At 38.2% G+C, this 27454-nt stretch overlaps 1 protein-coding gene across 1 annotated transcript in view; it reads left to right on the forward strand.

Moving 5' to 3' along the window:
- The window catches only part of Trhde (thyrotropin releasing hormone degrading enzyme), a 382411-nt gene that overhangs the window by 182278 nt on the left and 172679 nt on the right, over nucleotides 1-27454 (forward strand). The window contains exon 4 of the mRNA XM_059245179.1: nucleotides 25319-25473. Within this exon, the coding sequence (XP_059101162.1) occupies nucleotides 25319-25473 (155 nt within the window). The remainder of the gene's footprint in view (nucleotides 1-25318; nucleotides 25474-27454) is intronic.

Genomic DNA, 27454 nt, shown 5'->3' on the forward strand with positions numbered 1-27454 from the left:
CAATTGTTTATCATGTATTACATGATGTTTTCAAGTATGGATACACTTGTGCTTGGGCATATATAACTAACAAGCATATTCGCAACTTCACATACCTATATATGTAGATGAGAATACTTAAAACGCACTATTATAGCAGTCCTCAAAACTGCATTGTATTGCTATTAATATTGTCACAATGCAGTACACTAGATCTTTTGAAGTCATTCTTCCTACATAACTGAATTTTGGATCCTCTCATCAATATTTTCTACCCAACCACATCCCCTACCCTACCTCTTCATAGCTATCATCCTTTCCTCTTGTATAAGTTCAAATTTCTTAGCTTTTAACTATCGGTGAGCTCATATGATATTTGTGATTCTGTATCTGTCATATTTAACTTAACATAATGTTTACCAGATTGGTATAGGTCATCAGTGCTACAGCATTTTCTTTTTAAGTTAAATAATATTTACTGTATTTCCTCTATCCACTCATTTGCTGAAGGACACTTAGATTAATTCCAGAACTTTCTCTGGTGCATCATGCTGTAATGAATGTCAAAATCAGAAGTCTCTTTGAACTACTGATTTCCGGTCTTCTATATTTATGCCTTAGAGCACAATTGTTGGATCACATGGCTTTCCTATTTCAATTTTTTTAGAAGCTTCATTCTGCATATTTTTCTCACAATTCCTATATTAATTCACATACCTGTGTCCTTGCCATTGCTTTCAACCTATTTCAACCTATTAAAAAATATCCATTCTAACAGGTGAAAGCTGATGTCTCCATGTAATTTTAGTTTTCTTAATTGTCATTATGAACTTTTTTTCAGATATGTGTTGGTCACTTTTTTTTTGTAGCTGCTCTTATTTTATTAAGAACTTTTTTTTTACTCATTTTACATACCAATCACAGATCCCCCTCATCTCTCCTCCTACCCCTCCAGCCTCTCCTCCCCCAACCCACCTTCCCCATTTCCTCCTACAAGAAGGTAAGGCCTCCTGTGGGGAGTCAGCAGAGCCTGGTACATTCAGTAGAAGCAGGTCCAAGCCCTTCCCCCTGCCTCAAGGCTGTGCGAGGTATCCCACCATACGTAGTGGGCTCCATAAAGCCTGCTCATGTATATATTTTTGTGAGAAATGTCTATTTAGGCCTTTGCACATTTATATAACTAGAGTATGTGCTGTGCAGGTTTTTTAGGCTTTCTGTAGTCCCATGGTCTATTTTTGCTTCCATTGGTTGTGCTTTTGGGGTCATGTCTAAAACATTCAGACATTCATCACCCAGGGCAAAACTATTGAGCGGTCCCATTTTCCTCTGGTATTGCAGACCTGGGTTTTATGTTAAATCTTTCTTACATTTTTGGTTTCTGTATGTGTGAGATGAGAGAGTTTAGCTTCATTCTTTTTAGGGATACCTAGGTTTCCCACACTATCGAAGAGGTAGTTCTTTCTCTATTGTGTCTTCCTGACAACTGTATCAAAAATTCAACTGATCATAAATGCATATCCCCTGTTCTAATGACATTTAAAAATTACTATGATATTGTAATAGATTTTCACATAAATAGTATGATCCTTCCATTGTCTTCATCATCATCATCATCATCATCATCATCATCATCATTTTGAAATAGGGCCTTCAATATGTATCCCTGGCTGGCTTTGAACTCACTTGCCTTTGCCTCCCATGTCCTGGAATTAAAGGCTAAAGCATTGTGCCACCATGCCAGACCCTATTGTTTTTATTTATTTATTTTTCTAGTTAAAATTCTTTATTTACATTTTTATACAGTATATTTTGATAAATTTTTCCCTTCTCAAACTTCTCCCAGATTCTCTTCACCTCCCTACCCATCCAACTTCATGTTCTCTCTCTCTTACAAAAATCCCAGAAACAAACAAAGAAGTTAGGAAAAACAGCAACAAAACAAAAAAACGCCAAATGAAAATCAAAGCAATCAAGCAAACTAAAAATAGGAAATCAGTAAGGCAAAAATACTCAAACAAAACAACAACAACAACAAAAAATGTACAAAATAGAAAACATGGAGTCTTTTTTGACTTGGCCAGATACTCCTGGGTATGGGGTCTGTCCTAGAGTGTGATTGACATAACCAGTATCACTTTGTTCAAGAAAACAGATGCTCCTCTTCCTAATAGGCTCTCCATTGCAAATAGCCTCCTGGTTAGAGGAGGGACTTTGTATCCACTTGCCCTCCTCAGTGCTGAGATTTTGTCTGGTTTGAACTTGTACAGACTTTGTGCATGCTGTCACAGTCTCTGTGAGTTTATATGTGTGTTAGTTCTGTTATATCTGGACAGTGCTATTACCATGGATTCATCCACCACCTCTGGCTCTTACAATTTTTCACATCCTCTTCTACATAGATCCCTGGGCATTGAAGGGAGCGAGTTGATAAAGACATTCTATTTGGGGCTGAGTGGCCCGTCTCTCTACCTTTGCATATTGTCCAGTTGTGAGGCTCTGTCTTAATTTCCATCTACTGCAAGAAGAAGCTTGTCTGATGTCAGACCCTATTCTTTTTAATTTTTTTCTTTAATTTTGAGAATTTTATATATGTGCAAAGTGAAGTACAATTTTATCTATTCCCATTTCCCCCTCCATTTCTCTTCATGTCACTCATCACCAGTACATCCCATCCCAACTTACTCCCCTCCCACACTTTCCAATGACTCTTTTAGTCCAGTTAGAGATGCCCATGTGAGCACAGATGAGGGGTGTCCACTGAAGAATGGGAAACCTCCCATTGGCCATATTATCAATAGAGACTTATGCTTTCTCTCCCAACAATTGTTTATTGCTCTGGATATTTGGGCTTTTTTGCAGTACCATATGATTTTAGGATTGTTTTTCCCATTTTTGGCAGGATCATTAGAATTTTGATAGATGTTTTTTCAAATTGTTTGATAGCTTTGGTGACTATGGATAGTCTAACCATTTTAATCCCTGTAATTCATGAGCACAATATATCTTCCCATTTATTTGGTTCTATTGTTTTTCTTCATTTTATTGTGTTTTTTATTGCATTTTTTTAAGTTTTCTGAGCTTCCCTCCTTTTTTTCTTTTTTAACTCTTAGCTCTTTGGGGGGGGTGGCTACCACCCAGCTTGCAAGTAAGTACTTAGAGTCTTATTCTTACTTATGAATGCCTGGCCTTTGGCTTGTTTCTAGCCAGCTTTTTTTTTTTTTTTTTTGTTTTGTTTTGTTTTGTTTTGTTTTGTTTTGTTTTTCGAGACAGGGTTTCTCTGTGTAGCTTTGCGCCTTTCCTGGGACTCACTTGGTAGCCCAGGCTGGCCTCGAACTCACAGAGATCTGCCTGGCTCTGCCTCCCGAGTGCTGGGATTAAAGGCGTGCGCCACCACCGCCCGGCTCAGCTTTTTTTTTTTAACTTAAATTATCCTGTCTATTTTTGTCTCTGGACTTTTACCTTTCTATATACACTTCTTTACTTCTTACTCCTTGGCTTGCTATGTTGTTGGCTGGCTGGCTCCTGATATCCTCTTCTCCTTTATCTTTTTCTTGATCCTTGATCTTCTCTCCCTCGATTTCTCCTTCTATTTATTCTCTCTGCCTTGCAGCCCCACCTATTTCTCTCTCCTGCCTAGCTATTGGCCATTCAGCTCTTTATTAGACCAATCAGGTATTTTAGACAGGGAAAGTAACACAGTTTGACAGAGTTAAACAAATGCGTCATTTGCATTTGTGTCATTAAACAACTATTCCACAGCATAAATGAATGTAACACATCTTAAAAATAATACTCCACAACACACATTATTATTTCAAGTTCTTCATATAATTCATAAATCATCATTTCTGTTGGGTTAATCACTGGTGCTGTGTTCTGTGTCTTTGGTGCGGTATTTGGCTCACTGATTATTCTTCAACCAATCTCTGCACTGGTGTCAAAACATTTGGCAAAGTAACAACTCATTGCTTTTGCAGACTAGACTTTTTCGGAAGATTCTTTCTAAAGATATTAGGCAGCCCATCATGCATGGCTGATAGGTTGGTTTGCTGTTGGAGTTCTTTCATTGGCTGGCCTGGTTTTTAGGTCAGCACATATACAGACTTGGTACCCAAGGCATTCTGTAGCCAGTATCCACAGAGACAGGGCTGAAATCAGCCCCACACTGCTGGTCTAGAACTGTTGTTGGCTTTGTCCTCATTTGTGGGTGCTATTAAAGGCTGAGATAGGTGTGGAGTCTAAATCCACAAGGTCATGTCTAGAGCTTGAGTTCTCAGGGGATGGCATGGTGTTGTCAAGGGCCTTGAAACTGAGTGTACAGGATAGGTCTGGGATCTGAGTCCATGAAGGTTAGCCTAATAATGGAGAATACATAAAACCTGGGGAAACTGGAGTTCTTATTGATGAATTTAGAGTCTCTTTTTGTACTATACAGTGAAAATATTTGTTTTTTAATCTTATAATGATATGGAAATAGAGTTTAGTTATGAGGAGTGAAGTCAGATTACTGAAATTTGAATCCCATCTCTGTCACTACAAAGATGGTCTGAGTAATTTATTTAATGTCTTTATTCCATATTTTAATAAAAAAAACTCAAGACGGAGCTAATACAATTCTAAATCAGGGCATGTCTAGTGCTAGATTGAGGCTTGAAAATGAATGTGAAAGTTAGTCACAAAATAACTAGAATACAATTCTAATATCATTAGGAAATTCGTGGCTCATATATACTTCACACAATTGCTTAATTGCTTATTCTTACTAAGACTCAAAGCACTATCAGCTATCCACTTTTGTGTGTGTGTGTGTGTGTGTGTGTGTGTGTGTGTGTGTGTGTGTATGGCTCTATTTTGCATTAATACTATTAGCCTCAAACTATTTTTTTTTTTTCAAATAAAACCAAATCCGTTTCACTCAGATAGGGCCCCATGCTCTAGTTCCTTGAAAGTAAACTAATGAGAAAGTTAGTACTGTAATCCCTCTGTGGAGCTGTTGCTCATGGACCAAGGTCCCTGCTGCACAAAAGGGAAAGTCCTTGTACCAGCCTCTGTAGTGAATATTGGAAAAACTTAGTCTGTTTCTCACTGAATCACATGGAATGAAACCACACACACACACACACACACACACACACACACACACACACACACACAACATGCACCCTTGCTTGCACGTACGCATGCGGGCAGACACAGATGCATCAAGTTTGGTAACTTTTCTTGCTTCCTGAGTAGGCCTGGGGACCCTAGGGGAATGCACCCAGCATGGAGGAGCTTCTGCTCTAGGTCAGCGCCTCTCAGATAGGGATGTACAGGTGGATGGCTTGAGGATCTTGTCAAAAAGCAATCTCTGAATCAGTAGATGTGGAGCTGGTCCTGAGAGTCTGCATACCTAACAAATCACCAGGCCATGCAGAAGCTGCCTACCCCTCCGCCACACCTGGGGGCAAGGTGACTGCTGTGACAATTTCCTACCTAAATGCAAATTGTTCCTGGGTTTCCACTGCTGGAGTAAAAACTCCTAAAGCGATGTGGTATCCTTCAATATTTATTTGTTCCCATCCCAATTTGCCTCCTGCTATTTTCCCTCATGCATCTCCTGCTTCAGAAAACAGAGAACTTCTTCAGACTCACTGAACACCTTACTTTTTTCTACCGCTATCCCAAAGCCCAAACAAACAGAGTTGGAAGGTTGGAAGAGGATGACGGGAGACATGATTATTTAACAGAAAGCTGAAAGGCAGCATGATCTCAAGTTTAGAAACTTAAGGTTTTTGAGACTTGAGTGCTGGCATTGTTTCTGAAATTGCTTTGTGCTAAATTTTATCATCAGATGATTAAATTAGAAAAAAATACAAAAACTTTCTGGATGACTTTGGACAAAGGGAAAATGCCATATGTAATCTTGTACTGCAGTGTATCTTTGTGATGTAATGATAACAACAATGTATGTATTATATGATGCCAGAATATATGGATACTTGGTATTGATTTGCCCTGGCCAGCGGGGTCTTCAACGGGGTCCTAAAGGGAGGGCTGGCGAATGAGAGGGACAAGAGACACAAAGAATGAGAGCAAGACAGGACGTCTGATCAAGCTCCAAAATTTTATTTTTCTCTCAAGGCATATATAGGTAGGCAAAGGGGGTTGCTAGCAGGAAGGGACTTAACTGTGGTGGTTGCTAGCAGGAAGGGACTTAATTATGGGCTGTTCAGCCAGCAGGGAATGTTGCTCTGAGGGTTATTTATCTACCCTTGTCTAACTGCCTAATTGCTTAACTGCAGCTCATTCACCTGATATCTGAGAAGAGGTTCTGGTGCTATGGAGACTTAAGCAAGGCCTAAATCTAGGAAAAGAGGAGAGAAGCCCAAATATGGCAGCATGTGTGTCAAGGGTCACTTAGGCTTATGGCTCCCATCATTGTTTAGTAGTTGATACTTTAGAAAATCTATTTAATAATCAAGCCTGAAGATTTTGAAGTACAGATTTTTTTCAAAGTAATTGTAGGCATTATCAATTTTCCTGAAATTAGGTATCTCATCTTTAACGAATGTTAATTCTAGTACCAAGTGAAAGTGTTAGGGGTAGCTATCACAATAGATATTAGAACCTACCTAGTCATTAATAATTGATAAAATATTAGAATTATTAGAGATCAATAAGTCACCTGCAAAATTCAAAATAAGCAGGTATGCTAGAAATAAAAGTCAAATGTATTTTATTTATATGGCTAATTTAAATACCATGTGAAACTTGAAAAATATTAATTATTATTATTAAATTGGATCCCTAGGGACACAACCCAGAAGTGTGGCCTATTTTTAACCTTTCCATATGCATTGAGTCTCATAAGGCTACATACAAAAGTGTATACTTTTAACATGAGCTTGGAATTATAGGCTCAAAATTCAACTGCATTTAGATCTTACATAAGTAGCTGCTTTCTCTCTTTCTCTAATCTTCATATCTAGATTTCAGTATGCAGATATGTAATAGTATGTAATATGTGTTATATAGCATGTAAGTTATATAAATGTGACATATACATATATGCACACATGTGAAATATATATATATATGTATATATGTATATATGTACAGATATAGTCATATGCCATTTAATGACAGGCTACAGTCTGAGAAATAAGGGATTACTTATACATTACTACGGGGACTGTGTGTGTGTTTGCATGTATAAAACTCAGAACCATAGAGAGATGATGACAATTGGGGGCTATCTCAACCATTTTGTAGCATTCACAGCTAGGCTGGTAGGATGCTGTTCCTTTTCTGGGAATGGACTATCCCAAATGCTGCTGCAGAACATGAGCAGATGTTTTTTTTTATCTCTTGGACATCTGCATTTTAGGGCAGTGCTTGGTAAACCAGGATTGATGGAGGTGATGCTCAAATACAAGGAAGAGGAGACTGACCTCTTCCAAAGGAGCTGGTCCTTGAATCTGAACAATGAAGGGTAGCAGCTTCTCTGAAAGAGTGGAGACTATGTGATGATATACAGGGGCTTTGAGAGTTATATATGGCAGAAAGGGGAACTGTTAACAATGAAAAACTCCATCTGTAGGTCTCTTCCCTTGCAGCCTCAAAATGGTGGGTGCTAATGCAGGTTGGTGTGTTGACCTTATCCAAAGCTGCCCAATCTTAACAACCACAGGCATTAGGAGTCCTATCAACTTCTCAGCCTACCTGAGGCTTTTAAGTCATTAACTCTTCAGTATTTCATAGTGTGTCTATATAAAAATACAGGAGTTTATTTTAATAACTATCCAGAGATAGTCCAGTATATAAGTTCCAGCAAATAAGACTTGCAGAGTGTGTTAGAAAAAGCAACTGTGCATAATAAGAGGAGGGTTTTCATTTTCCTCCTGGAAGTCTCCCTACTGTAAGGATGCTGTGATCAGTCACATGTCATCTTGAGCTATAGAACCCTCGTGATCTATTAACTATAGTGTTAAGGAAATGGCTGCAAGAGATTTTACATTGTGTTGGTTCCCTGATGATGAGTACAAAAAATTCTTTCTTCCTGCCATTTCCCCCTTATGGGTACAAAATATTTTCCTTCTTAGAGATTACACTTTGAGAGTGCAAGTTAGTAATGCACATTGGATAGTGGAACATGGAGGGTAAAGGGTTCATTCAGTTCGATCTCTGACTCTTATTAGATCTTTCTGTATTTCATTTCTTTATCTAATATGAATGTAACTGGGGAATACTTGGAACTCTAGTAATGGGTTTTGAAGAATAAAAACACTGGGCAGATGCTCTTAGAAACTCTTTTGTGAAGAGATTTGGAAAAGGCAGTTTCTTTACACTATCAAGAAGGTACTTATCAAAAAGCAACAGGGTCCTTCAGCAATGAAAGACGTGGCTCATATTTTGATCAATACCCAATAGCTGATACATAATTCAGTCTGAATGGGACATGACATTCATTTTTCTTCATGACATTGAGTGACATGGTGCTATTTCAAATTTTAAATCTATAGCTCTGGCTTACAAAAACATAAAAGACTTTTAGTCTGAGGCAGGGTAAAAACTAAATTGATAGAAGGCTCTATTTTAGCTCATTTCAGGAAAATTATCTTTGTGTTAGTGTCAAAATACTAAAGTAACAATATCAAACACGCAAACATGCATTCTCTTCTATGATTGTACTGTTATTTTAAAACACCATTCCCTGCTCCCTTCAGAGATTTCCCTAGGAAACCTTAAAATTCATAATGTGTTTCCACATCTCCTCTTTATATTGCTTGAACTCCAAAACCCTATATATTGCTAGATGCTAGTTAATATCAATTTACACTTTGTATTGCAACAAGAAGTGATAAAAGAAAAATCAACAAGTAACCACATGATATCAGTGATTTTTTCCATGGCACTTCAAAAGTATTTGATTTTGTGTGAAGCTAATGTTATACCTCTCTGGACTAAGAACTCAACTTTGGTTCCTTTGAATTATGCTCATTTTTTATCGAACGCTGTGTGTACTGCTAGCGTGGTTCATACTGAGAACTGGCCTTCAGGCACCATGGATTCTTGTTTTATTTCCCTAAACCTACATAAATAGTTCCTTTCAGAGTATTAACTTTGTACTTTATCTGAAACACATAAAAATTTGGAAACACATATAACTAAATTTTAGGAACGAAGAGTGCTCATTTGCAAATTAAACTATTTTCATAATTTCTTTGGCTGGAAATGTGAATATGTTCATTAAGGGGAGTGGAAGGTCTACACTATACTCTCAAACCACTCCCCATTACCTCAGACTTCTAGAAGATCTTCTGGAGTTCCACACTACAGGATAAGCCCACTCTGGCAAATGGCACCCTCTAAGCAACTGATTTATATCCCCTAATGGGTATAATAGTTTGTCAGCCTTTGCTTTTGGTTTTCACTTTCTGAGGTTTCATTGATCCATAGTCAACCATGGCTCAAAAATATTAAATGGAGAATTCCAGATATGAACAATTCATAAGTTTCAAATGATAAGCCGTTCTGAGTAGTGGGATGAATGAACAGGTTGCTTAGTAAATCTGTGCTGAATATGTCGCAAGCTCCCAACTCACTTAGTCACCGACTAGGAAATGAGATTTGCTGTTGTAGTATGCTGGCACGTATGTAACTCTTACATAGTAGCCTTTGCAGTACGATACCATGTCACAATGCCTCTTCCAAGTTATCATGTAGATATTGGGATTATCTCCAGATTCAATATACTATCGTGTCGATATAATATACTACCACAAGAAGGATAAATCTAATATGGTAGGAAAATTTGAAAGTGATAACATTCACTTAACTTTATTATAATATACTTTAATAGTTGTTTTTTAAATAATTTTATCACTTTTGATGTCTAATTTATAAACTAACTATATCATATCTATGTACATGCAGGAAAAACACAATGTGTACAGAGCTCGGTACTATGTGCAGTTTCATGCATCCATTGGGTATCTGGGAACTTCTCTGTAGAAAAGGGGGACCATTGCATTACTTTCCCATTTAGGTGATGGTAGTTATAGACATGGTTCCATTGGTGTCATATCTGTGCGATTAATTTTGTTTAGCTTTAAAATTATTTGAAAATGAATATGCACACTGAATCAGTACCCTTAGCAAGCCCTGACTGGAATTTAATTGATTCAGTATACATCATTTAAAATATTTATAGACTGTCAAGCTTTCCATCCTGTTAGGATGTATCACTGCTCTCGACTGATGTGATTGCATGCTCTGTCAGTTCCCTTTTCCTCTCTTATGACACTTTCATGTCAGTATCTTTTGTGGACCTGTCTCATTTACCACATTCCTAGGCCTTTACCCTCAGGACTCCTTGATGTCTGACTTAACTACCTTTCTACTCACTTTTGGCCATAGTCTTTCCTTCATCTAGCTGTTTATAATAACTTGAATTTGTTTCTTCACCCCTCCCCCTCCCCCATGGATCAACCATTTGTATTTAGCTAAAGTCCATTTAGAAGTTTCTGGAACAACTGAACTTAATTGTCCAAAGAAGTGTTTGTCCTAATATGCTTTGGCCATTTTGACCTGCTCTCTTCTTGTTTGTTGATATTACTGAGATCTTTATTGCTTCGTAGGGGCTACCATCTTAGGGCAAGTACACTTTCCTGAGGCTACGCTTTATTCATGAATAGAGCTCATCACTGACTTTCCCTAGGAAGCGTTTCTCCATTCTTACATTAATATTAAGAATTGTGATGAAATATTGTGTACCCTAATAAATTTACCTGAAGATCAGAGAACAGAACAAGCTACTAGATTAAACATAGAAGCCAGGCAGTGGTGGTATATACCTTTAATCCTAGTACTCGGGAGGCAGAGATCCATCTGGATCTCTGTGAATGCAAAGCCACCCTGGATTGCATGAGATTGACTCAGTCTGGGAGAGAAACAGAGCCAGATGGTGGTGGCACACACCTTTAATCCCAATACTTGGGATTTACATGCTTTTAATGCCAGCACTAGGAAAGATGAGACAGGAAATGATATGGGTGGGCGGAGAAAGGTATATAAGGCATGAGGAGACAGGAACTAAAGTCTTTCAGTTGAGGAAAGCTTTTCAGGCTGAGGAATCCTAGAGGTAAGAGGTGGCTTGTTCCTTTGTCTTTCTCATATTTCAGCATTCATCCCAATATCAGGCTCTGATTTTTTATTAGTAAGACCTTTTAATATTCATGTTACAAAACAATTTATTTTATATAGCAATGGCAATAATGATGATGGTAATGATTATTGTAATGATGGCTTAGATTCCTATAATAACTAAGTCAACACTCAGTGGCTTATTTTATTATAATATATACATTGAAAGTCTGACCCTATGCTCATTGGAGCTTTTAGAGAGGAAGCTACACACTTTAGAGACTTCTTGCATCCCTTGGATCATGGTTTTCTTCCTCCTTAAAAGTGAGCAGAGTCTGGTAGGACTTTTCTCATGTTACATCACACTGATTCTTTTTCTCTTTTATGTTTTTAATTTTCAAAGCCCTTGACATTGTTCAGTTAACTTAGATCATGCAGTGTATTCCTCCCATCCCAATGTCATATGATTACTTTTTATTTGCAGCCTTAGTTATCCATTGCAAAAGGACAAGAAAGAAAAAAAGAAAGGAAGGAAGGAAGGAAGAAAGAAAGGAAGGAAGACAGGTATAAGATGTGAGAATGAAGGTATCAGCCTCCTTGAAGGACCATATTTCTGTCTCCCATAGTAGCTGATGTTTATTTACCACTTCACTACTTATCAGTTACTGGGAACTGAGATAACATATATTAATTCACATAGTGAAGAATTACATACATTCTGAGATTTTATCACCCTATTTGTAATTTTTTTTTTTTTTTTGGTTTTTCCGAGACAGGGTTTCTCTGTGTAGCTTTGCGCCTTTCCTGGATCTCGCTCAGTAGACCAGGCTGGCCTCGAACTCACAGAGATCCGCCTGCCTCTGCCTCCCAAGTGCTGGGATTAAAGGTGTGCGCCATCACTGCCCGGCCTCTATTTGTAATTTTTAACAAGACATCCTGACATTCTTTCCTGCATGGTAGCAGAAGACATGAAACTCATGGACTTATTACTCCTATAATAAAAATCAGAGTTTCTCTCTCTCTCTCTCTCTCTCTCTCTCTCTCTCTCTCTCTCTCTCTCTCTCTCTCTCTCCTTCCCTCCCTCTCCCCCCCTCTCTCTCTGTGTGTGTGTGTGTGTGTGTGTGTGTGTGTGTACTCTTGAGTGTCAGTTCTTTGAGCCTCAACTACCTAGAGTGACATAAAGGTGGCCTGGTGAGACCTGTACATACAGTAGTTTATATTACAGATGAGTGGCTCTGAGCCTAGAGACCTGGTCATTTAATATGATGATGTATGTACCTGCTCTTTGCTCTGGAGGGGACTTACATTCAATGGTATATGAATGTCTTTATTAAAAAGAATGTGGAGAAAAAGTCACCATATGTGTCTGCAAAGTGTGGAGAAGTGTGAGGGACCTTTGAAAATTGTGTTCTAACCACTGTTCTCAAAAGAATCCTGTGAAATTATTACAAGTGTGTGCTCATTATTTTTCAGTTGAGGGAAATAAAGGCAGAAAATGAGTAACATGCTCAATGAAGTAGCAGAACTGAGATAATATTCATAGTTTCTGCTCTGTGCTACACATTCATTATATCCACCACTCATCATAGCTTATGAACTATAGTGTAATTGTTTTCAAATGTTCTTATAGTATATATGATTTCTTTAAATGATCGTATAGCCCATTTGGCTTTAGGCTTTGTGAGAGTTTAAAAGAACTAGGATTTATTGTTAAGTTTCTATGTCTAGAGTCCAGATCACTTTGGCCTATAGTAAGTTAGGGTAATTTGTTTAGAAAACAGATGGACACTATGTCAAGTTAGCAAAATGGTAGTCATCAGTTGTCTTCTAGAGTTTATGGACTCCTCATCCATGGGATCTTACATAGATTTGTAGCATCAGGCTTGGCTTCCCTCTTATTGAGCAGACATTAAATCCAATCAGACATCTGTTGGTTAGCACTAAGATATTAGTGGCACTATTGCACTGTTGGGCATATATTGTTGGACCAGATGTTATTGTAGTTCACAGGATTGAAAACTGGGTATGACTATTTATTACTGCCAACTGCAGCAGCCTGGATAGTACTCCCCAACATTATGAGAGTTATTCCTTAGAAAGGAGGCTTTCAGGTCAAGCCCAGCTTGATTTCTCCAAGACCTATGATTGAGGTGTGTAGTGTTACGTCAACAGAGTCTTATTCTACAGCTCTGTCAGGTGACCAAGAATGAGTGAAATTAGCAGGGATTGTTTTTGGTAGTTCCACAGATACCCTCTGCTACATGCACTGACCAGTAACTTGAGAAGTATTCTACTCCTGATGATCTCTCTCCTCTCTACCCTTCCTCTCTTTACCCTTCCATTCCTTTCTCATTTAACTCCATACCCTGTATTCTCCTTTCCACCTTCATAGCATGTGTATTCTACCGTCTTCTTCTCTACAGTCATTTCTTGCCCCATAACCTCCTATAGACTTTCCTTTTCTAGAAACTCTGAGTTATACATCAAAACCTAAAGATTCAGATCTAGGATCTATATATGAGAGATCCCTTGGTGGTTTGTCTTTATAGGTGGGTTATCTTACTTAGTATGATAATTTCTAGTTTTACCTATTTACCTGCAAAGGAACTAGCTATAGGTAGTTGATGACTATTGAGAAAGAGAGTCAGTTTTTTTTTGGAGGGGGGACAAGTACCTGATAAACTACCCATGCCCAAGTGATCATCACTACATCCATGTGCATATATGTATCATGAACAGGACTCATTAGGTTATGTAAATATATGATATGTAAAATTATATGTTTTCATAACAATGATTATAGAAGAAGACATGAACTTGAGAGGGGGATATAAAAGTATGGGAGGAGTTTGGGGTGAGAAGGGGTGGATATGATTAAAATTCATTGAAGCGATGTTTGAAATTCTAAAATGAATGATTAAAAATAATTTTAGAAATTTTGTTAGAATTGGTCCTTAGTCAAGTACACAGTTCTGTTCCAAAATGAGGTAGGAAGTCTAGAATAATGACCACGTGAAACTATCTTACAACATCCATTTTTTGTCATTGCTTAATTAAGTGATGTTATAGGCAGTAATTGTTGGATAAAAGTAATGAAACTCTTGAAATAGGAAACAGATTTGGAATATTTTCCCAGAAAGAAGGAAATAAATTTCTGAGGAAGCCTGTAAATCCATCCATTGTTTTGGATAGCAAGTAGGCTTACAATGTGGTAGATAATGTTATTGTTAATAAGGGAAGATAATAAAAAATAGGAGTCTGCGTTCAATCTGCATTCTCTTGCATAACAGATAACCTTTGTTATATATGAAAGCTACTGAACTTGGCTTGTCAACAGCTCATACAGATGGGGTCACTTAGTGTATTCTCTGTGTTCATGTCTAATCAAAACCCTCAAAGCAAAGACAGTGAGTTTTGAACAGTCTAGAGGTACAGCAATGAAAATGCATAATACAATGAGTGAAGATAAAGTCAGAATAATTTTAAAACTTAAATGAGTGAAAGGCTGACAGATATGCTCTATGTATTCAGAAAAGTCCTTTGGCATATAAATTCTTTCTTGGGGGTAAAAGAAAATCAAGCAATGGATGAAAAGTGTGGCTCCTTTGCAACTGATACTAATCAGTAAGTGTTGAGTAAAAGTGATTGCAGAAATAGCAAGAAAACAAAAAACAAGCAACAAAAAAACAAACAACAACCCAACCCTCAGTAACCTTCTCTTGAGCATCTGGCAGGAGGAGCAGCAAAAACATTGACTATGTATTACGGGCTAATGTTAATTCAGGAGACTGCTAAAGCTTAGGAAGTAAAAAGCAAAGCATGTGAACACAAGTGGTGTTGATGAAAATTCTGTCACAGGCCAAAATGTAGAGCTGAAATTGGTCCTTTCTGGATGAAGGGTATGCAAATAGAAGGTCCATCAGGAGAAAAGTGGATTTTGCTTTGAAACTCTGAAGGACTGATTCACTTGTAGATTTTGGAAAACGCATCTGGAATAGCTAACTGAAGAATTTCCCTTTATAAACCAAACTTTAAAGCCATTATTAGGAAGTTAGCCTGTTTGTAAGAAACTTCCTCAAAATCTATACTTAAGACAAAGCAAAAACATGTCTGCTCTTATGTTATAAATACCAAATGGATAGTTCTTATAAATTTTATTTTATCAATATTACTGTTTAAAACTCAATTTCAATCTTTATGAATGTTAGCCTTCCAAACAAGGAACTTTATATTCATGCATAAAGACACGTATTTTGAGAGTCTTGATATGTACATGGTATCTTTTACAAGTGCCAGCTGTGGTATAGACAAAAATCTAACTCCTTGGTTTTTGACCTGATATGCCTTCAAGTTTTCTTCTGTGTCCCTAAATGATAATGCCATGTCCCATTATGCTTTTAGGTGTTCCACATATTTATTGAATATTTGCAATTTTAATTCAGAAATCAAAATCTCCAATGTGACAAACTGACCAAAATTTTTTCTTTAGATTCTTTTCTTCTTCCAGCTAAATTCTGTGAGGCAAATGATTCCCCAAGATGAAGAGAAAATGAAAAACTCTCAAATTGTGATTTGTTGATTTAGCATGCATTCTATCTAGACTATGTCTTTATATGATCTACCAATTAATCTTCACAACTTAAAATTCAGATACTCTTACCTCCCATTTATCAATGACAAAATGAAAGCTAAAAGAGACTGAACAATTTGTTCAAGGTCCCATAGCTCATAAATGATAGGTCTGGGTTTGAATCTCAGGCACTATGAGATCTGAACTTGAACCTGGAACCATTATGTATACCATCCTTCATCATGAAGGCCTGGGCAGGAAAGCTGGGAAAAAAAAAATACTCGCCTTGTGAATGAGATCCTGCTGGGATGCCATGTAGAAGAAAGTACTGATGATAAGGTTTAAAGATAAAGCAAAGTAAAAAACAGAGTAAGAGTTGGAACTAAAGGGTGAAAAATTTGAGAAGGGGGATTTTAGTTGGAAGGACCAAGAGAAAGAGTTCAGATTCTTTCTGAGACTCTGAAGAGAATATAGCTAAGTGAAAATTAGCCTACGAGTGACTAAGGGTGTAGCTAGAGTTTTCCTGCCTGCCCCACAGTCAGGACAAATCTCTCTCACCTGCCAGTCCCACAGCCTCTCAGACCCAACCAAGTAAACACAGAGACTTATATTGGTTACAAACTGTATGGCCGTGGCAGGCTTCTTGCTAAAATTAATTAATCCATTTCTATAAGTCTATACCTTGCCACGTGGCTCGTGGCTTACTGGAGTCTTCACATGCTGTTGTTATCGTGGCGGCTGGCAGTGTCTCTCTCAGCCTTCCACTTCCCAACTTTATTCTCCTCCTTGTCCCACCTATACTTCCTGCCTGGCCACTGGCCAATCAGTGATTTATTTATTGACCAATAAGCAACACACTTGACATACAGACCATTCCACAGCATAAGGGCATAAGGGCAACAGAACCCTTCCTGTGGCAAAGCCCTTCCGTGAAACTGATGGTTGAGACTGAAAAAGTAATGTCTCTTTCTCAAATGATTATATTGATAGTTATAAATCTGTGTATTTGGGGATACAGATGGAGCATGCAGCTAACAAAACTGAGCATGACTTGTTATCCAAAGGAAAGCTGTTCATCTGTTTGAAAATAATTTTTGTGAACATTAGCCATAGGTCAATTTTTCCTTTCCTTTTTTTCCCTTTCCTTTCCCTTTCCTTTCCTTCCCTTCCCTTCCCTTCCCTTCCCTTCCCTTCCCTTCCCTTCCCTTCCCTTCCCTTCCCTTTCCTTTCCTTTTCTTCCTTCCTTCCTTCCTTCCTTCCTTCCTTCCTTCTTTTCCTTCTTTCTTTCTTTCTTTCTTTCTTTCTTTCTTTCTTTCTTTCTTTCTTTCTTTCTTTCTTTCTTTCTTTCTCTTTCCTTTTTATTGATTTAGTTTATGTGCAAATGTATGTTTGTGGGTGCTAAAGTACAGTAGCACACCTGTGAAGGTCAGTAACAACTTCTGTGAGTCTGTTCCTTTACCGTGTGGGTTCTAAGGAATAGACTGCTGGTCATTAGGTGTTGTGGCAAGTGCCTTTACTTACTGAGATGTCTTTCAGGCCTCAATATTTCTTTCCTACCTTCTAAGAACTTTATCTTTTTTTAAACAAGATCTGTTACTTTATATGTTTGTGCATGTGTGTGTGTGTGTGTGTGTGTGTGTGCACACGTGTGTAGATATCCATGGAGACTGTCAGATGTCCATGGAGACTAGAGCTGTCAGAGCCTCCTGTAGCTAGGATAACAGGTGATTCTCCATCACATCACATGGGTTCTGGGAACCAAACTTGGGTCCTTTGCAAGAGTGGTACATGGTCTCAACTGCTGAGCCATCTCTCCTACCCTTTTCTCCTTTTCAGTCTAAAAGTTGAAGTCTGGGATAGGGGAAAACTGAACTTGTTAGGGATTATCTTACTCTCTTAACAAATATGTGTAAAGAAATAGATGCAAAATCAAAATGAACTGGTGAGTTTGGGTGTGTCTGATTAGAATTTACTCTCTTAACAAATATGTGTAAAGAAATTGATGCAAAATCAAAATGAACTGGTGAGTTTGGGTGTGTCTGACTAGAGGCCGGACATTGGCAGATAAAGAAATATTGGCAATGAAAGAGTCAAGGCTACAGAGACTATTGCTTAGACAAAAGGGAAAATGTCATGAAAGAGAAGAATAATTGATAAATATCTGAAGTCATGCGTCAGTCAGCATCCATTCTCTTTTTACTCTTAGACAGAGTGGGGAGTGTGTGCCTGAAAGCACAGCAGAGTTTCTGGACTGCTGGGGCATTCGCTCTCACACTGGAGGGAGAACTGTGAGGAACCCAAGTCTGGGCATCTTATTCTCTACTCACTATCTCTGAGAATCTGAGAGCTCAGAGTCTGATTGTGGGAGCGGAGAGAGGTCTGATGATGCACACATTTCCTTTTAGTAGTAGTTATTTAATAATATAGAGTATACTGGAGTCTATTTCTAGCTAACATGGTAGTGTATCAGAAAGGTAATCATAATGCTGCCGCTAATGCTGGAGAGTTATTTGCTGTTGATGTCCATTGGCAGACTCCATTTGATGGCTTTTTGTGTCTTTCTATATGATGGCAGGTTCCCACCTAGATGGTCTTATCAGGGTTGTAGAATAATGTTTCACGGTGACTGACTTTCCCCAGAGTGCAAAAGAAATATCTAGGTTTTCTTAAAAGTTTTAACCAGCATTTAAAAAGTGGGATGGGGCTATTCAAGAAACCATAGACATGTTTGGGGTCTAACAAGCAACAGCCAATTTAGAACACTTAAGACATTTTCATCTAGACATCCTAACAGTTGTTTGCACATGTGGGTAGTGATGGGTGACGTTAGGGTAGATGAGAAGAGTGAAGGAATAGGCTAAGTGTCTTCCTCTGATTGTGATGCTGTAAAATAATTCCTGTGTCATACCAGAAATCTGTTTCTCATGGTTCTAGAGGCTAGAAAACACGTGTTAAGGTATTGCTGTGTTTGGTGTTTGATGTTTGATGAGGGCTGTGCTCTGATCCTAAGACCACACCTTGATTCTGAATCTTGATTCTTGATCTTCCAGAGCAGACAGAGGGTCATCACAGAACAGAAGACATAGAATGAGAAGATTTAACCACTCAAGCTCCTTAAAAGGCAGAGCCAAGTCCCTAATCTGTGGCTTATGGGATACACGCACCCTAGGATAGCTATGGATGTAGTCTAACACAAAGCCATATTTAAAACATGAATGTTCCTTTCCAATTTCTTGTTTTAAATTGGTCTAGAGCGTGAACTTTGTAGATGACAGTGCCATGTACTGCAATGTCAAAAAAAGTGACACATTTGTGACTAATCTATTCATGAGGGCAGAGTCTTCATGAGTTAATCACTTCTAAATTATTCTCCTCTCAATACCATGACTGGAGAAATTTTTTTCTTTTTATTTATTCTTCTCTCATATAATACATCCTAATGGTGGTTTCGCCTTCCTCTATTCCTCTAAGTTCCTCCTATCTCTCCTCTTCCCACATCAACTGCTTCTCTCTTTCCCTTCAGAAAAGAGCAGGCCTCCCAGGGATAGCAACTGGACACGGAATAACAAGATGTCCTAAGACTAAGAACAAACAATGTATTAAGGCTGGAGGAGGCAACCCAGTAGGAGGAAAAGAGTCCCAGGAGCAGGCAAAAGGATCAAAGATACCCCACTCCTACTGTTAGGAGTCCCACCAAAACTTCAAGTTAAACAACCCTAAAATATATGCAGAAGACCTATCTCAGACCCATGCAGGCTCCCTGGTTGTTGATTTAGTCTCTGTGAGTCCCTATGAGCCCAGCTTAGTTGATTATGTGGGTCATATTCTCCTGGTGTCCTCCACCCCTCTATCTCTTACAATCCCTCCTGCCCCTCTCTCCTGGGGTTCCCTGAACTCCACCTAATGTTTGGCTGTGAGTCTCTGTATTGCTTCCAACAGCTGTGAGAGGAAACCTCTCTGATAATGATTGGGCTAGGCACCAATCTATGAGTGTAGAAGAATATCATTAGTAATCATTTCATTGACTTTCCCTTTCTTTTGCCAATCATGTTTCATTCTAGCCCTAAGTCTCTGAGCTATGCAGCTTCTGGTTTCTGACCATCCAGGTAGTGTCAGGCATGGGCTCCCTCTCTGTGGCATGGACCTCAAGTTATATCAGTCATTGGTTGGGAGTTCTCAATAGTTCTCTACCACCATTGCAGGCAGGACAGGTGGTAGGTTGAAGGTTTTGTGGCTGGGTTGGTGTCCCAGCCCCACTATTGGAAACCTTGCCTCGTCACCGATGAGTTTTGGATGGAGTATAATGACACTTAAAATGAGCAGAGTTTGGGTGAGACCACAATGAAGTGCACGAACATCTTGCACCAGTAACTACAAGTGGAGATTCTGAGAACTTTGTTTTTCCAAAGTCACAATGGCAAGAAAGTAAGAAAACAAACAAATACACAAAAAACTAAACAAAACAAAAAAACCCAAGCAAAATGGCAAGAAAAAAGTCAATCTGAGGATTGAGAGGAAAATACAGGCTTCTTCCTGTTATGGATGGACCAACCATGCAATTCTCAGAAATGCCAGAATAAAGCAAAAGTTGAGGAGCGTGTCTGAGATTTTGTGGCTTCTGTCTGAGCCATTTCAGCTGTGTGCTGGGGTGGTAGAGGCATCATAACTTATCAGTGTCAGGAGGAGGCAAGCGAGCAGAGATAGACTTCTATGTTAATTTAGGCCACCACACTCATTAGTATTATGTGATTCCCCCCCCCCTTCTGCCTAGCTATAGTTTTCTGGATGATAGTTATGATTTGGAAGAGCCACATGTATAATTTTATCTAGGACTTTCTTTGAATTTTTAAGTAAATTATGTTCTAAAATGTGAGTTTTCTTCTTTTCAAGGCACATTAAAAAGTAATGGATGCATATTTTAATGGATGCAGTTGCATTACTTTGCAAAATTAAAATAACTTAATTCAGTGTAAGTGAGCATTATATGCCTCAAGTAAGCAGAATACTGTTTCAGTTAACTAACACTCTTTACAAAGTAGTTTCACTGAGGTAAAACAAATGGGTATATATTGTGTACAACTTGGTGCTTTAAGGAATACACGCCCATCACCATAACGCACACTTTGATTCCAAAATGATTCCTAGTGCTGTGCAGCAGCAGCTCCCATATTTATCCCAGCCATTCACTGATCTTCATTACTTAGATTATTTTGAATTTCTAGGAATTTTACATAAATAATGTTAATCATACAGTATACATTTCTTTAATTTTTAAAAACTGAATATGTTATTTTGGGGATCACTCATGCTGTGTGCTGTTGCAAGAGTTCATTTATTTTGGTTACCAGTGAGTAGTACTTTGTTATTGGTGAAATTATTAAGGCAACTCCACGTAGTTAAAAGGGAGGTTTATTTTGTGGGATAACTCACAAGTGAAGGGATAGGTAACAGGATCTGGGAAAGGTGTAGCACATTCCGACGGTGTTCTCTGGAGAACTCTGCTTGGTCTACCTCCAGCATCCAGGGTCCAGGAACTAAGAGAGCGGGTGCATCCAGATCTCTGGTCTTCAGGGTCCTCTCTTGCCCCGCCTTGTAGGCATGACAGTTACCAAAGCCTCAATAAGGGTTGGAACTTCCAGATCAGGGCTGGAATGGCTACCCACTATACTTTGTTGTTTGCTACATCACAATTTCCTGTTTGCCTATTGTGGAGTACTTGGATTATGCTGCATTTTCAGGTACTGGAAATTAAGCTTTTGCGAGAATTTGTATGCACAACTCTTTTTGTGTGTGATGCAGATATTCTTAAAATACAAGACTATCCTCAGAGATTTCTCAATTTATGAATGGTTATGGCAGTAGTTCTTTCCAAAGTTATTTGACCAATTCGCCAACATGTTGTTACAAAGACTGTTGTATGTGTGGTACCAAATCTGACATCTTTTACTTTCTGTTTCTTTTCTCTGTTACCCATGAAGATTTTTTCCAAGATCTAATGTTTTCCCATATCTGTACCTGAGAAGCTGCCCATTATTACTAATTCCACCATGTTAAATCCTGCCCATCAGTCACTTTATTCCCTATTTGTTAAGAGTCCTTGCTTGGTTTACCCATGATACTGTTGTCCAGATTTCTGTGCCTCCATATTTCTGGAGGCAATATAAAACCATAAGCCATCAATATATAAAGATTTTGGTACCAGCTGCCAGCAAGTGCCCCCTCATCATATATGCTTTTATATTATTTTTAATTTTCGCTTTTATTTTTATTTTTATGTGTGTGTGTGTGTGTGTGTGTGTGTGTGTGTGTGTGTGTGTGTGTGTGTGTAAGAATACTTATGTTGCTATTTGTCAGGGCATGTTCAGGCCAGGGGTCTACTACTTTGGGCATTACTTCTCAGAAATTATTCAGCTTGTCTTTTGAGATAGTTTCTCACTGTGATCTGGAGGTCACTGATTGGGCTGGGCTGGCTGGCCAGCAGGTATCAGGAATGCACCTGTCTCCACCTACGAGTGCTAGATTAAAAGCACATACCACCATAAGTGGTGGGAATGGAACACAGTTCCTTACATTTGTGCTGTAATTGTTTTCCCCAAGTGTTATCTATATTTATACTGTTTATTAGGAATTAGCAATCTGTAAAGTGCCCCTCACTGAGCTTTACCTTTGATCGAAGACTTCTAGATGACATACCTGGATCATATGTTTGCAGTTTTTTCTCCATGTCATTTGGCCCATCCAGGCCAAGGTGTGCTCTGCTCACTCAGCTGTGAGGACCCGCCTCCTCCTTGCTCATGAAGGTCTACAGAATTCAGATTTGGTTCTTCATTGCAACAGGATTTGTTGGAGAAAAAAATTTTACATAGGTCCATCTGTTTCTACAAGTAAATGATGCTGGGCCAGCTATTACTGTTGCCATGTACTAATGACAGGCCAAGTTGACACATTGCGGGCCTGTTGCCTAGTTTATTCATTTGTAGGCAGTGTCTTCCATTATGTAAAGTCAGTGAGTTCTCCTGTTAGACACTTTCCCTATGTACTAGTTCTGTGGTCTATAGCTTGCCTTTTATAGGGTATAGACACACCAGCCTCTTTTCTGTTTGTCCAAAGTATTTGTTACTTCCCCACCTGAGCGCTGGCGTCTTTTCTAGCCTCCTTCAGGACACACCTGTACAGGTCTTCAAATAAGCTAGCCTCTAATATTGCTCACATGCCGGGGTAAAGTGATTACAGTAGAGAGGCTTGCTTTGCCCATGCCTCCCACACTTATTCATCCTGTAACTTTCATACTGGAATATATTTCCTAGCGTGTATTAATCACTACATTTCTTTTTTTCACTTAATACTTGTTAGCTGAACATCTCTATATGTAAGCACTGCTATGCAGATAAGGGGTTTTCCAGAACAATAATACAATAAATAATAAGAAAGTAATTGAAAATACAATAAATAATAATAAAACAATACTTTCATAAAAGTGATGCTTAGTAACTATTTGCTGTATACATAGGTGCACAGGTGACTTCTCTTTGGTAATTAAAATTCTAGGAAGGAACAGGCTACCCTACATGCCAGCTGAAATCCTAGTCACTGTTCAAAGTCTGATAAATAACATTTTTTTCCAAGAATCTTCCAGATATTTTTATCTTCTCTCATAGCACTTTAAAATATTCTGTTTTTCTGTGTTATAGTTGTCATGCCTTCATTATTAGTTTAAACTGTAGAGGAATTAGGGGATATATTTGACTTACTTTAATACATATTTCAGATTTCAGAACAGCACTTATGCTGAAAGGATATTTGCTGAAGTCAGAAATAAATAAAAATCAATAGTACGCTAAGACTGTTGACTATTCTATTCAATTATTTGTCGTGAAATATTTAAGCATACATAAGGGGATGAAGAATATTATGCTAATGTCATTGTACCCACCACCAGCTTTAAAACATTGACACAAAGACATCAATTCGTCATGTGGCCATCATATAGTCTATTTTTTCTCCTCAGTAGCAACCATGATCCTGAAGTTAGTGTCTTTACTATTACTTACTGTGTGTGTTTGCATGGGTATTTTCCACTATGCTCTCTCTATGATCTATATGTGTGAAAATATATATACACTATGCAATATTATTTTGATTATTTCTAATGATTAGAGGGGTCATTTTATACCTTCTTTCTTCGTTATTATGTTTCTCGGATTGTCTGTGTTGACACCTTCAACAGTAGAAACCAGTGGTGAGATCACTTATTTTAATTGCTATGTAATATTCCTTTATGGAATGCTTTCATAGCTTCTTTGTGTACTATCTTGGTGAAAAGGCATTTAATTTCCTCTTTTCACTTTTAGAAACAATACTATAATGAACATTCTCATACAATTTATTGGTAGTCTTGGAATACGTTACTCTAAGGATTATGCTGGGACAAATTTCCATTTTTGGAATGTGGGTGTTCATTATGATTAAGAACAAATGTATAAGAGCAAGTGTTCAAATACTTCTTGGCCCTTGCTAGTACTTCCAGGAAGCAGTGGGCACCAGTTATTTTCTGCTCTTCTCCTGAGTATGCATGCCTTACCTCGGCCCTTGGCATCGAGAGTCAACCTGGCATGGGTACTTTTGGCTCTAGTGTGTCTTGCCAGAGCCAGTTCCCAGCTGCTATTGCCTGCTTTTGGAGCCAGAGACCGGCAGGTCCGTTGCTTCACGTAATAACCACTTTGCATTTGGGTTTCATTTCTGATCCACTGAGAGGTTTATTTTTTTGAGCCTGGGGATTAGTTTTCTTTCTAAATATTTTATTTACCATTTCTGTGAGTCTGGAGCAGAGGGAGTAAGTGAAACATGAATTTCTTTCGCTCACCGTAATCAGAAGTTGATAATACCTGGACGACCTTTTAAAATAAGCACACGCTCATCTAATCATGGGTTTTTCGAGCTGGAAGGCATTTTACAGAAAAGGCCAATAACCTTACTTTATAGGTGAGGGAATTGTGGTCCTGAGAAACTAAGTGATTTAGTGATGTCACATCTGTGGTTGATGGTGGCAAGTCCAGACCGAAGCCTGTGGGTCCACTCTATCCTCCAATTGCTACTACATTCACTGTCTTAGTTTTCTCTATAAGCTAAGATTAAATGCAGCATTTTACTTTTAAAAGGATCAAAAGAATGTACTATTTTTAAGAAATTAGAAAAAAAAATGACATCACATTTAAAAACCGCTATGAAGTGTTTTCTCTGAGAGAGAGTTCAGATAAAAGTGATAATATACTTGCTCCTGCACTGAGCTGAGTAAATTTTCATCAGAAGGCACAATGCCTTTGACTCTGGGTTCCTGGTGCATTTGGTTTCCTTGACTTTCTGAGACTTATTAGGATGGGCCCATCAATAATGTTGCGGATACTTCTAGCCACCTGGAGTGCTGGGCCTGAAAATGAACTGTGATGAATGAATATGACCAGTATCAAAAGTGATAGCCTATATTTCTACTGTCAGGTAGACATGGCTGAGTGTTTAATTAAAAAAAGAAGTAATAAAGAGAAAGTGTTCCTTCTTATTAGGATTTCTGAACTTTTTAAGTTATGAAATTTAGGATTTGGTATTGTTATTAAAACCTTTGGACCTGTTTTATTCTCTTTCTAGATCTTTTAGCTGTGCCTAAGCATCCATATGCTGCTATGGAGAACTGGGGACTAAGTATTTTTGTGGAGCAAAGAATACTGCTGGACCCCAGTGTTTCATCTATTTCATATTTGCTGGATGTCACCATGGTCATTGTTCATGAAATATGTCACCAGGTACGAGAAAAGGAACAGGTGTAAGTATAATGTGAAACTGTCTAGAATGTGGGGTGACTTCACACATCTAGATGAGGAGCTTGGTTTTTAATCCTCCCATCTAGGTTCTCTACAAATCACTGTGCAGTTCTTCTGCACGGCATGCCATTTTTCTCAGACAATAAGGTAAGCACACATACACAAACTGATGGTATCGCGTCAGCAACTGCCACTGGGTTGAGTTGAAATGTGTGATGGAGTGGCTGCCCCTTCAGAGCTCCTGTGTAGTTGCTGTTCAGCCATGCTTCCATTTCTTTGATTATTAGTGTGTACATATGGTAAGTGCAGTGAGAAAAATGATGTATTGTATTGTGGAGAGATGCAGCTGAGTTTTGTTTATGTGTTAAAATTTGCTTTTGCCAAAATTGGTTTGTTATTCTTCTTTCTCTGTCACGTAGACACATAGGAAATTTTTCAGTAACTCAGCAACAGACTCTTTGTTCTCAAAAGAGTGATATTTTTTTTTACTTGGCATATTTAGAAATCCAAATATGTAAATTGGACAACATAGTGAAGCTAAGATAAAAATTAATTTCATTTTGATTTTATGAATTTCCTTACCACTGGAAAGTGGTAGATTGATATTTTGTAACACTTGTTAAATTGTGATGTTGCTAAAAAAAAAAAAATCACTGAGAACAGACATTGCCTCTTGCAGTGAACCAGGGAGAGAGTTGTACCTTTGCGCTCACTGAGTCAGACATGTTTCTGACCTCGGGTTACAGAGGGGCCATGGCAGGTATAACTGGGGTCCCTCAATGCCAGAGTGACTTCTCCCTTGACTTACAATTCTGAGGCAAATGTAATTTCCTTTTGGCATATTCCTGTAAGTGAAAAATTAGATCTGTGATTCTGTTGAGAAGAGGCCCAGGGATAGTGCTATAATTTATTGTTCAGGGCTCTGCATTTCCCACGTTTCCTGTTATATGTTAGTTTCTTTTAGTAGCTCAGTGGTAGTAGGCCACTTACCACAAAGAATTGAGACAGAAGCTAAGAGAAACATCTGTCGTGATTTCACTGTGATTGTCACATTTGATTTCTCTATTATCCTGATCACCTATTTGTTGTCACAATGCTGAAGACAGGTTGTCAATTTAAAAGAGAATTTTGGATACGGTATTTTGGATACCGTATTTTGGATATGGTAAAACATTCAAAATAGAGGCTGCATGGCCATTACCCTATTTGGAGCTATATTTTATTTGTATTTGAATTAGAGATCCCCTAAAGGAAATGATACTTTATCTTTAACATTGGAACACTTGGTTGGGTCTCTGAGCTGTTCTTATCTTATGATGACTCTTGAGGTAAGATCTGGTATGTCTTTGTCTGTCAGGACTGTTCGATTCTTCTGTCCACCTGGTCAGTCAGAATCCAGCTTTCCATATCTCCTATTTCTCAGAGAACATATTCCCACACAGACTCTTTACACTGTGGGTTACTTATGTCTGCTGTCTGTCTGAAATTCTCTTACCCAAGACTATCTCATGGCTGGCTCCTTATCATTAAAGTTTCAGCCCAGTTGTCATCTGCTCAGAGAATGATTGTGCTCTATAATCACAAGCAGTCCCAGCTCCATCCCTCTGTTACGTTAGGAAGATTAGAATTTACGCTGTTATTTTTTAGTTATGTACCATCTATAATTGTCACCTGTATGAGAATAAACACTATCTAGGTTTTCTTCATTGAATTTCAAGTCTTTTTGATTGTTTCTGGCATGTAATATATTTTTGATAACAAATTTAGAAAAGGTAAAGATTTCAGACTAGTGTATTTTTATTTATTTATTGTTATTCAATTAAAATATCAATTAAAACTTTTTCATGAGCCATATCAGATTTTATTGGCTCAATTCCTCATTTTCAGGAGAGTGTGGTATGGAGGAAGTTCACAGTCTTTGTTTGGTTCATTAGTCAGTGTGGGCTGTGGTTTTCCTCTGCTT

This window comes from Peromyscus eremicus, chromosome 18 (genome assembly GCF_949786415.1).
Source record: "Peromyscus eremicus chromosome 18, PerEre_H2_v1, whole genome shotgun sequence".
NCBI classification, from domain to species: Eukaryota; Metazoa; Chordata; class Mammalia; order Rodentia; family Cricetidae; genus Peromyscus; species Peromyscus eremicus.